General features: G+C 43.8%; 1 protein-coding gene across 3 annotated transcripts in view; it reads right to left on the minus strand.

Moving 5' to 3' along the window:
- The window catches only part of TTC7A (tetratricopeptide repeat domain 7A), a 169,877-nt gene extending 158,432 nt beyond the window's left edge, over positions 1 to 11,445 (minus strand). Inside the window, exons 1-3 of one of the 3 annotated variants that reach the window (XM_056488737.1) lie at positions 10,880 to 11,445; positions 8,189 to 8,352; positions 6,501 to 6,669 (exon numbers count right to left, since the gene is read on the minus strand). In XM_056488737.1, coding sequence (XP_056344712.1) covers positions 6,501 to 6,669; positions 8,189 to 8,352; positions 10,880 to 11,198 — 652 coding nt within the window. In that variant the 5' untranslated portion in view covers positions 11,199 to 11,445. Of the gene's footprint in view, positions 1 to 5,718; positions 5,775 to 6,500; positions 6,670 to 8,188; positions 8,353 to 10,879 lie in introns of those variants that run through there. The other 2 variants (XM_056488736.1, XM_056488738.1) reach the window with 2 other exon arrangements.
- Between the last annotated feature and the right edge of the window lie 720 nt (positions 11,446 to 12,165).

Genomic DNA, 12,165 nt, shown 5'->3' on the forward strand with positions numbered 1-12,165 from the left:
CAACAAGCTTTCCCAAAGACAATGAAGAACAGTGGTGTTGTCTTTATGAAGGCTCTAGACAGCCTTCTCAACACTTCAATGGACTCAAGTGCCTCAGTCAGCAGCATCACTTCCAAGGTGGGCAGGTTCCAGACAGAACTGAATTGGGACCCCTAGGAAGTCAGAACATATTAAAGTAACAACCCTCCTGGTTTAAACAGGATTATTAAAGTACAGAAGATTTAGAGTTTCAAGTAAAAGCCTATGGTACACATGCCATAATGTCAACAGTGCCTAAGTGGCATGATACTTGACACTGAAATTAATGCAGAGAGACAGGGAGGGAATTCAGGCTGAGGATCTTTTCCCCTGCACCTTACAACCTGCTGCCCATTTCTGCTAAATGCTCTCAGTCAGACAATAATGGCAGTGTAGGCAGGATGAAAACTCAGCTTCTAGAGAGGGTGGGGTCAGCTGTGCTGGAAGGAGGACAGGAAGATCTGAGTTCCCTCTTTTTCTACCACAAGCAGATTTAAGTACTTTCCTGTAGTCACGTGGCTCCTAAACAACAATACAGAAGTGGATCATCTTTATCTTGGCATGGGCAATTATAACATGCTTTTATTTTTCTCAATTAGTGCCTAGAGAGAATATAAAGCAAACTACTTACTTGAACATGGAAATAATTTTCCTTAAACCTTTCCTTAACCCATTTTCTACACTCATCTCAGTGAACAAGACAAGGTATGCTCTTACATTTTAAGATATACACACAAACCATCTCTTTTTAGATATTACAGCAAATTTTTCTTAAGGAACTTCAAAAACTCTTAAAAATTATCCTGTAGTAAAAATCTCAAGCCCAAGAGTATGTATAACCACTGGGAGAGGTTTTTTGGCATACAAGAAGTAGAACAGTATTCCAAACACTGTCTGCAAAAAGAAGACATCCTGAAAAGTGCTATGCCCTCAGAAATGAGAGACAGACTCAGAAAGTGCAAGTACAGTTCATTAAGAAGTTTATAAAACATGGCCTGAATTAAAAATGCTGCTGACAGAAAGAAGTCAGAAGTGTAAACTCACTTGGAAAATAAGCTTGTGAAATAAATTATGACCCTACAAAACTATATGATGTTTCTAAACTCAATTGAGCTGCACTTGAAATTGTTCAAATTACTGGTACTCAAAATCATTCCACACAGTCTGTGTTTTGATATTATGGCATCACTTAAAATAAGTGGACAAAAATCTCATTCCAGAGAACCTAACAGGAAACTCTAATTAAAAGTAAGGCTGATTAAGTAAAGACAATAGCACACAATAAGCCATCAATGTTATTTGAGTGGAATACATCCTTGCACCATGGGATTGGTAGCATTTAGTAAGAACTGAACTACAAAAGTTAGTACCTTAGGATATGAAATAAGAGTTTGATGAAGCACTGGAATCGTCTTTAAAATAGAGGCGCTGTCTTGCAAAGAGGACAAAAATAAAAAAGAACAAAAAAAAAAAAATAAAAACACCAAAAAACAAACCCACAAACCTTATCTTTCTCCCTTTCAACTCTATTATTTAGTTAAATGAACCAACAATGAACTAAATAAAACCAAACAGGAAAGCTTATTTTTCCCATTTTAATCTATGAATTTTAAAAAATGTGCATGTAACAAGAAATTTATCAGCTTATCAGAAACATGAGTTAAATTCATTTATTAAACTGAAAATTCTTAATCAAATCTTTAGAGAGGAGGGAAAAGTAGATTTATCAGAATATAGCTTTGCAATAAAGCTACCTTTAACTTTACATTTTATTCTAATTTTCAAACAAAAGCAACTGAATACAAATCTCACGTAGGAAATTATTCATCATGCAGAACCTCGTATGAGAAAAATGGATCACACACAAGCAAATGTCAAAATTAGACTCCAATTAAGTATGTGAACAACTGTGTGATACATCCTCTGATTAGTCAGAATGAACAGCTTTAAAACCAAGCTTGCATTTATTGTATGCAAACCTACTGTTTTTATTAGTATTGCAAGCCAACAAAATCAGAAACCAATTGAGCAGAACAATCACTAAGAAGTTTAAAACAGTCTATTCAAATGCTGAGGCTTCACTTGGCCAATTTAAAACCATGATTATAACCAACCAGATAGTTTTCAAACAAGCTGAGTAAAAGGTCAGGTTTTCTGTTTATCTCTGCCATTCTCCTTTCAGAACACCACCAGAACCTCCAAACAACCATTTCCAGTATTAGAAACTCAAGACAATCATTTCACATGGGCAGAAAGCACAACAATGTAATTCCAAGCATACAGAGCCCATCACCACTGAATTTTTAAAAGATATAACCACAAGAGAAACAGGAATACACGTAAGCTCAGCAATTGTTCTAAGACCAAACAAACACAAAATAATCCAAAATAAGATGAACCCAGAACACTGGAAGCAGGTTCCAGGCTGTTTATTATTATCAAACTCAGGAAAAAACCGCACGTGGTGGCTTCAAGGTTTTGCTTTCAGAAATATTCACAGCTCTTAGGAGAGCTCTAAAGATCAGTGGCTAAAAGTTTGTGTCAAGATTTTATCTTGGGTTTTTCAAAAGTGTAACACCACAGATCTTAAACATCTTTAGATTACTAAAATGGGTCCAAGAACAAAATATAGGTAGCTCTGAACCACTGCACTAAATCAGTTTCATTTTCTCAAAGATACGACTTGTGGTTGGACTTGTTAAATAAAATGCAGCGTGACTACGACCAAGGCTTCTTACACATTATCACCTTGTTCTCTTCCACACCTTCCCGAAGATCTAAAAAGACCAAGCTCACAGTGCAGCCCTTTGATAAAATGGATATTATTTCTAAAGTTCAAAAAACCCCAAAAATTAAAGAACCATTTAGAAAAAAAATTACAAGGGATAAATCTCAACTTAGTCCATAGTCTTCTCTCACAGCCACCAGAGAAGAGGCTCTATTGTACACCGTTTCATCAGCTGCCATTTGAAGATGTGATGAATCACCCCAGAACAGCCAGCTTCTGATTCCACAGAGAGCTCAGACTGAAGCTGCACAAATTTAACCCACCCTGAGTTGCCAAATGACCAATAATAACAGAAAAATGACTAAACTACAAAAATTACAGGATGGACTGGGAGAAAAGGAAAAAAATAGGCAGTGGGACTTTTAAAGCTTTAACTCTCTAGAAACCCATTTAGAAACTAGATACCATGTGTAATCCTATGGCATTGCTGCACAAATACAGATAGCTATCTCCAAGCTACCTCACTCCAAGCAGAGGAAGCCCAGTGCCTGGCCTGAAAGACACAGGGAGCCCCTCAGCACAGGACTGACTCACCTCAGCAGCTCTGACACATCCCTGACCACAAGCTAAAGTCCCTTAGTCATTACAAAGACAGGACCCCACTCTACACGAGCCCTGCCTGACTCTCCACCACCCAGGCTGGCCACAGCCTGCCTCAGTTAAAGCAGATCTCATCCTGCTCTCAGCAGCGCAGCAAACATTGCCACATCAGAGAAGCCTCTTTCTTGGAGCTTAGGTATGCTGGAGCTGGCTAGAGCCACTCAGTGCTTTGTAAGGGTTAGGTAGTGGCCTAACCTACTACCAGGAAGATTTACTCCTTTCAAAGAGAGACACCTGCACAGTTTCTGCAGCAGGCACAGACAGAGGGAAACCAACGGGCTCTGACAGCTATACATTTTGTTCTGAAGTATTTTTTGCTTGCTGTTTCAAATGGACACCACCAGGTAACAAAGTCACAGTGTGTCCCAAATGAATTACAAGGAAAGTTGGCTTACTCAATACTGTTTTATGCAACACAGAACTGCTTGCATCAGATTTCCAGCAGCAATGCGAACTGAGCAGAGGTGAAATTTTAAGGAGGGATTGACTTCATGGAGGATGGGGAGGAAGGAGACAAGTACAAATCAACCACCTATTAACTAAATATAGAGATTAAAACTAGTCATAATGAAAAAATCAACTATTGTCAGAGCTCCACACATAGTGCTCACGAAACTTGTCTCCTCACAATGCAGGGATTTAGAAACAGAACAGGAAGCAGCAGTCAGATGACACTGGAGAATCTTGCTCTCTCTGACATTTCTCCTGTGACTTGTCAATTGCACAAGCCCTCACACTGATAAAGGACTTCAATGTTTACTTCTTGATACTCACCTTGTGTGGAAGTTTACTGGGAAAGCAAGCAAGAAATTTTTTCCCTGCTCAACTTCTTCAATCCAAACACAAGGGTAAAAACCATACTGCCTCTTACTATGACATGAACCCACTACAGTCTGTAGACCTCCAGAGAAAGACTCAAGATTTAGCTCAGCATCCAGCCTTCAGTGTGGCAGAGGTTAAAAGGTGCTCTAAGGAAGGAAACTTGCTTTTACTGGATTTCTACAACTGGCTTTATGTGTGCAACTCCTCCCACTGTATCCCACATCTTTCTTGTTACATTTTTGTTCATTTCCAACATTAAAAGGATAGGTGTCAACATTTTAAAAATTAGCCTTTTATTTGACTGTACTTTCTTCCATGACCTTTCCAGCCTAATCCTGAGTGCTTGAGAACCTATGCTGCCATTCTGCACACAGGCATAATTCAGCAGTATTACCTACACAGAACTGAGTTAGTTTCAAGTTCACACTATGAGGTGATAGACAACATTCAAGAGCATCTTTCAAGAAGGCTTCAGATTGCATAAACAACCAATAGTTAGACCTAAGGCAGTAATATAATATCGGTCAACCTAACTTCTGGAGAGATACCAAATTAAAAAGGGGAATAAGAAAAATCTATGGTGTAAATATCAATGAATTTTGAATAATTCAACTCCATATTGTTACTTGCCTTGCAGAAGCAGTCTGGACACACACGTTTTAAAATGAAAATTTAAATCTACACTGCTATTGCCATAGTTACCTGCACAAAGTGCTAACATGAGTGGGAGGCTGAGGGAACAGTGATCCCAGCAGTGCATGCCCTCTCCAAATTCAGCTGGGTGAGCTTCACTCTGCTGGACTTTTTTCTGCCAGCAACTTTGGTAGAATACTGAGTGACTTACTACATTCTTGATATCTTAGCTAATATGAAAATAATCATCATGGAGGATAAAGACTGTGGAACTGTAACACCAGAGAGGTTTTGCTGCAACAGTAGAGACTCCACATGGTTTACAGGGGCAACACAGTATTTACATTCCATGCTAAACCACAGAGGCAAAGAAAGCAAAAAAATTGCCTGATGCTCTCAGGCAAACATGTCCAACATCTTCATGTGTAAGTTAGGTAGTCAACACAGTACAAGGGGTCTTATAACAACAGGGTTATTCCATCAGTTTCCACACACACATTATCGTTACACTCACGCCTCACCAAGGGTCATATGTGCTTCCCAACAAGGACAGTGCATCTCCTTCAGACTCTGGAGTGCACCAGGAGTTGCTCTCAAATACTGAGAATGCACTGGCAACTACTTGCTCCTCTGTGCCATGCAAGTGTCAGTGTGAGGTACAAGCAAATTAGACCTGCTCCACAAAAGTTTATTAATGAAGCAGATTCGATCAGTACCACAGGAAACGAAAATCAAAGCAAGCAAAGCAGCACAAACAGGGTTTCAAAAAAAGCAGAATTACTCAAATTATTATCAGTAATGCTAGTAGCCCAGTCAAACAGTATTTTGGATTGATTTGGTTTCACTCTTTTACATACCGTTGAAGGTATCTGATCATCAGAGTTCTCATTCACCTAATTAGCTGGTGGACATGCTGAAAAGAGTAGAAAGCAGTAGATAGGTAGCAGTACTTGAGCAACATTTATAAAGGAACCGAAAGCAAATGAAGGAGAAGATTACTGATCTTTTTCTCTCCCCAAGTCAAAAACTGACAAGGGTCTTCCTTTCCCCCACTCAAAAGGAAATGCAGTTTCACTACCCACAGAGGTAGTTTTAGTTAGAATCTCTCAAACAGTGCAATGTCTGTAGAGTTAAAAGGGGGAGGAGAGATTCCTGTTTGTACATAAAGTCTGATACTGTGTGACATGCATTGCAAAAATATACTACCTGCTTTGAAAGCACATATTCTGTTAATCCAAAGTTTAAAACTTGGAGACATCATCTTTGTTTAATTCCCAGAAATCACTAAAATGTACAAGTAGATCAACTCTTTCAAAGAGAAAGCATAGGCCTCAATTCAGCCAAGGGCTTGATTTAGATTTTCCCAAAATGGACACACAAGCTCAAGCATGTTGCTGACTTGGAGCCAATAGTTATCACAGGATTTCCGATTTCAAGCTTTTGTTTACAAGCCAGCCAAGTTTAAAAACCATGGACTAAGACTCCACAATGCCTTTAAGTTTGAAACTACATAGACCATACCACGTAGGATTTTCTACAGCATACATCTTTGCCCTAATCCTGCTCCAACCAAATCACTTGGAGAAATAGCTTCAACCTAAAACCAGCATATTTCAAGTACCCATACACGGTTCTTTACCTTTAATAACAAAGGCTTCAGTTAACATACGCAGCACATACAGAGGTTCATCTTTGGTTGAAAGGTCATCAATTCCTGCTTTTGCATACATGCTGATGGCATCTCTGTAGCATCCCTCCACATAATGAAGCTTTCCTAGGATCAGCATAGCTTCTGTCATATACTTTGGCTGAAATGGAGCAGGAAGAGAAAAAGTGTTTACAGGGTGAAATACCAGACAGGAAGAATGAATTACTCCACAGCAAATTAAGGATGTTCAGAATGCTTTCCTCTTACAACTGCAAGGGCTAACCTCATGAGAGCTGTAGGCAATGAAGGTCAGGCAACCACTTTGGAGCTCAGTTTTGAAATACAGTTTGTAACCCAAGTCTTTAGTCTCAGCTGACCTCTCTATTGATTTACTAGCCACAAAGAGCACATAAAAGGCTGGCATTGTCAGAATTACCCCCACACACACACTAAGTAAAACCTCAGCTTTTAAATTGGACAGTAAATATCACTTTTTAGATAAGTATTCCCCTCTCCTCTCTATATTTCATTAAAGAGTGAGAAAACTCCCCTATTTTCTTTAGTTGTCAAAGAATTTTCACGCAACAGTGAAAAAAGAGAAGGCACACCTGCTATTTCTAAGATTAATTTCGTTTAAAGATTGAAAACATTTGTAACAAAACCTCAGTAAAACACATCTGTTCAGACCCTCTGGAAAGCATGAAAAGGTTCCTAAGCCTTCATACCCATTTTTTTAATACATGCAATCAACACAGGGTCAATATTGCATCAGTAGCTAAGTCACCACTAGCAAAGAAAAAGCAATGGCAATTCATGCAGCCAAACTAAACACAAGGAACTGGAAGAATTCAGTAGTTCTGACTGTTAATGGGGCTAAACCGTAAAGAAAGAGGGTTGGACATACTCACTTTCCTTACTCTCTCCATTTTATGCTCTAAATAGGCTGACTTTGCTCATTGGAAATTAACATGGTGAAAGTATTATATACATCTCCAACCTATCTAAACTAGCCTGTCAATTTCAGGACCAAAACTAATACAAGTCTAGAACAGGCCCTTGTAATTCATTTACATCTAAACACAGTTATGCAACTGTGTGTCAAAGGACACCAGTGCAGCAGCAACCATCAAACCAGAGTATGAAAACTCTCCTGAAGCTCTGCAACTGAGCCAACAAGCAGCTACCAGCCACACACTCAGATCACAAAACAAAGTAAAAGCATTACTTCTCCAATAGACACTGAAGGCAGTGCAAGGCTGTAGTCCTCCTAACACAACCATAAGTTCCTGACAGCAGCCTGTGGCACACTTTTCTCCAATCAGGGCTAACCTGTTCTGCACAATTCCCTCAGATCTGGAGCAGCAGGAGGTCACTCCACTGTGATGACCTGACAGCATCCTTATGTGCCACACCCCATCCCCCCGGGAGAAATTCTAAGTACTTATCCTGCTTCTTTCCCATAAAAAATAAAGAAACGGGATACGTCCTCATAGCATATTTCTTTGCCAAGTGCCACAACATAAAATCCTGCCTAGGGGAATTATCAGTCTCTTAGTATCACCTCCAATACAGCAGTGTACATCTATGGACACAGGCAACACCCACACGCTGTATCAGACTAATAATCACACAAAAGAAGTATCCAGTTGGCAGGAATTACGACAGTAGAGCCCACTTACTCTTAGTTTCCCTCTGCTTAAGATACTGGTCAGATATTCTTTAGCTTCACTCAGTTTGGGCTCACTCTTCTCTGACAGCGGAATGGAGTCCTTCAGTTTGGCAAAGTTTTCCTTCAAACATTCCTCCAGCAGAGCCTCTGCAAGCAGCAAACTCCCATGGTCCTCTGAAAGCACACACCAACAAGAAACATTACTTACTGCCATACTGATAATAAACAGAATTACAAAAACAAAACAATACACCTTTGAGACAGACAACAAACTCAAATGAGAGGATAAGGGAGAACTCATAGACAAAAAAGTTCCATTAACTTCTATCTAGTGGAAATAGTATGTTTTGTGTGGAAAAATGAAACAGCACTTTGTTGTAACTGAAGATTTTCCCTCCTTAATCCTTTAATTCTGGCAGCACTATTCCTTCTTACAGTGTCACTAATACAGCAGTTTATAATTTTCATCAGAAAAATCCCCTTCAAAAGTATGAGACCAAACTTTTGGAAACATTTCAGTGGATGCTTTCTATTTACAAAGATACAAGTATGAAATGAATGATTTAGAGTACAGAGAAGTGATAGCAGTAACTGCATCAAAAACCATTATAATTTTCCTGAAAGTATACAGAAAAAAATTAAAAGATAAATTACACATTCTACACATCCATTATTAAAGACACACATCCTCTGCTGTAATTAACATGGCACATAAAACTCTTTCTACATTAAAATCCATCCCTGTTCACAGTTCCACCAAAGAGACACTCAAACACAGGTAGCAGCAATGGATACAGCATGAAGCATCATGCAATGTGGCACTCATGCTGAAAAAAAAATTTCATTTGCCAGAGTACTGGGACTTCTGACATGACAGGCCCATTTCTGCAGTTCCTTCATTCATAACAACAGCACCTCCATCAGCAGACTAGCAGGTCAAGCCAGGTAAGGAAATCTTTAAATACCAAAGAGCCCAGCCCTACATCTCATATATATTCCACGGTTCAAAGTCTGAAATTTGAGAATGAGTGAAACACAATAGTAGAATATTTCAGTCCAGGGGACACCTTATGCCTACTTTCTACCTATACACCACCACATAAAGCATATAATAATCAACGGTGTAGTGGTTTAGACATTTTTGTTGTTGTGGCCTGAGTGTTCAGCTACATATCAAATTATAACCATAGCTCTTCCTGCTCATTTGCAGGTCTGCAACTAAACAAAGTATAGGTACATAAAATGGGAAGTGTAAGAAGTACATAAAATGGGAAGTGTAAGTGCTCAAGTACATTCCCCCCCAAATTTGCTTGCAATTATTTCTGCACACTAAAGTGCTTTCAGGTAGTCATTAATCTCTTAATCAAACTTAAGGAATTAGGTAAAATAATGGACAATTAAGAAATAAATATACACAACCTCACAAAGCAAATATTACTGTGAAAAAATCCCATCCAAGCACACAATAATTTCTAGAAGCCCAAAACCTGCTGAAAGAAGTTCTGTAGCAATAACAAAGCATTATTCTTTCGTAACTAGCAAGTTATGATGACATAGCATCAAATTAACAAGTCATGTTTTTACAGCAATCATACTGTTGTTATACCTCTTAATTACAAGGGAAGAAACTACTGTGAACTCTTCAACTACTAATGCCCCCAAAGTGCACGGTGATCTCTGCACCTGGGAAAACGCAGCTGAAACCTGACTGAAGTCCAAAGGGTGGCCGTGTGATTCTCAGCACAGGGTTCAATCTGCATCATGAAACACTTGGAAAGCCTCAAAAACAAACATGTAATAAGCTAGCAACATCTCCCCCATCATGGTTCCCACTGTGAAGCTTAAGGCACCCCAGAAAGCCTCAACGCTAGGGCTAAATTCTGGACATGCTCCCCTAAAGAAGTGTTATTTCCACAGTGACTTCAGTGGCAGAACCCTTTGTACCATTACCGCAGGTAGGATCAGGTCCTGTGCACAACTTACTTGCTGACCTCAGACTGAGTTATGCTGCCTCACTCGTTACAAAAGATTTAAAAAAAAAAAAAAAAAAAAAAAAAAAAGGCAGCAAATCAGTGGGTAGTAACAGGAAAAAAAATGCTAACATACTTGCTATTTATGAAACGTGTTTTACACGTGAAAGCCTTCAGGTAAAGCAGTGCCCCTGGGAAATGGAGAGAGGTAACACAAGGGCACCCCCCTCAAGAAGAGCGCTGGGGCAGGAGGGAACCAGCCTGACACGTATGGAGATGCTGAGACCTTTCCAGCGGGGCGGAAAGCCCAAACGGGCTGGCTGCAGCCAGGGCGGGGGGAGCCGCAGCCGCCACCTGCGCCGGCCGCGGCGGGGGCGGCATCCCGAGCGCTCGGCAGCCGCCCCTCGCTGCCCGCGGGCTCGGCAGCGCCGACACCCAGAGGAAGCGCGGCGTGACCGTCCCAAGCGCCGCTTCCCGAGCTCCCGCCGCCTCCCGCGGGCATCCCTCCTCCGCGGCCGGGGCGCAGGCACGGCACGGCAGACGACGCCCCGCAAGCCGGCGCTGCCCAGCCCGGGAGCCGGGGCGGCCGCAGCTCCCGCCCACGCCAGCCCACCGGCGCGGGGCTGCGAGAGCGAGCAGCGGCAGGGAGCGAGCAGCCGGCCCCGCCGCCGCCCCACGCCCGGGCGGGTCGCTACCGGCGGCCGCCCCGCCCGCCCCCCGCCGCCGCTTACCGGCGTCCTGCGCGCCCCTCGCCTTCGCCTTGCGCGGGGGCCGCGCCGGCGGCAGCTGCTGCGCGAGGTGGCGGAGCCGCTCCCAGTGCCCCTCCGCCCGGCACCGCTCGATCTCCGCCTCCAGCTTCACGTGCGAGTGCGAGCCCTTGGCCGCCATCTTAGCGCCGGGACGGGCCCGCCCCGCCCCGGCCTGCGGGGAGTCCCCGGCGGCGCCTCCCGAGCTCCGCCGCTGGGCCCGTGGATCCGCCAGGTGCGGGGGGGCGGCGGCGGCCGGGACGCCCTGCCCGTGGGCTGCGGCCGGGGACGGCGCCTCCGTCATGGCCGCCACTCCCTGACGCCTCTCGCCTGACGCCCGGGCACGGAGCCGCGGCCCGCACCGGCGGCCGCTGTCCCGGCACCGCGGGTGTGGCCCCTCGCTCCCTTCCTGGGCGAGACGGGACGGGAGTGCCGTTCCCCCGCCGCCGCCCTCGGCAGTCACCCGAAGCCCGGGGCTCTGTGCCCGTTGGTCCCCACGAGACACCGGGCGGTGCGTGAGGAACGGGCCAAACCCCCCCCAGCTCCCCGGGCCCGAGGTTTGCTCGAGGGCTGTGACCTGGAGTGGCCAGAGCTGCGGCTGTGCAGGTGTCGAGTACGGAGCACCTGTGGCGTGTGGTGCGAGGGGAGGCACAGGGCACACACAGTTGATAATCTGCAGTGCGCGCTGGGGAGAGCGCACCGCAGCTCCCGCTCGAGCAGTAGGGCAGGAACTGTGGCGGTCCTTCGTGGATGGGGCTAGAGGGAAGCATCCAGAGCAGGGGAAGCCGGGGACTGCCCTAGGACTGGGACACGCGCTGGCCCTCACTGCCACCAGCTCTGCCATTCCAGTCCTAGGTTCTGCCCGGGGTGTCACCAGTGGGGTCCCTCCAACGCATCTTCCAGGAGGGAGCTCCCTGTGTCAAAGGCCAGGGTTGTTGAGGCCCGACAGCACAGAATGGGCCAGGCTGCAAGTGGGTCACCTGGTCCAAGCTCCTCGGCTCAAGCAGGATCATCCTAGAGCACAGTTCCTGAATATCTTTGTAGATGGAGACTCCACAATATCTCGGGACAATCTGTTCCCATGCTCAGTCACCCACACAGCAAAGAAGTTCTTGGTCATGTTCAGGTAGAATATTCTGTGCATCAGTTTCTGCCTATTGTCCTTTTGCTCAGCATCACTGAGCAGAGCCTGGCTCCGTCCTCTTGGCATCTCCACTTGTGTACATTGTACATATAGTTATATATATATATTTGTATACATTGATGATGTG

The sequence above is a fragment of the Oenanthe melanoleuca genome, chromosome 3, assembly GCF_029582105.1.
Source record: "Oenanthe melanoleuca isolate GR-GAL-2019-014 chromosome 3, OMel1.0, whole genome shotgun sequence".
NCBI classification, from domain to species: domain Eukaryota; kingdom Metazoa; phylum Chordata; class Aves; order Passeriformes; family Muscicapidae; genus Oenanthe; species Oenanthe melanoleuca.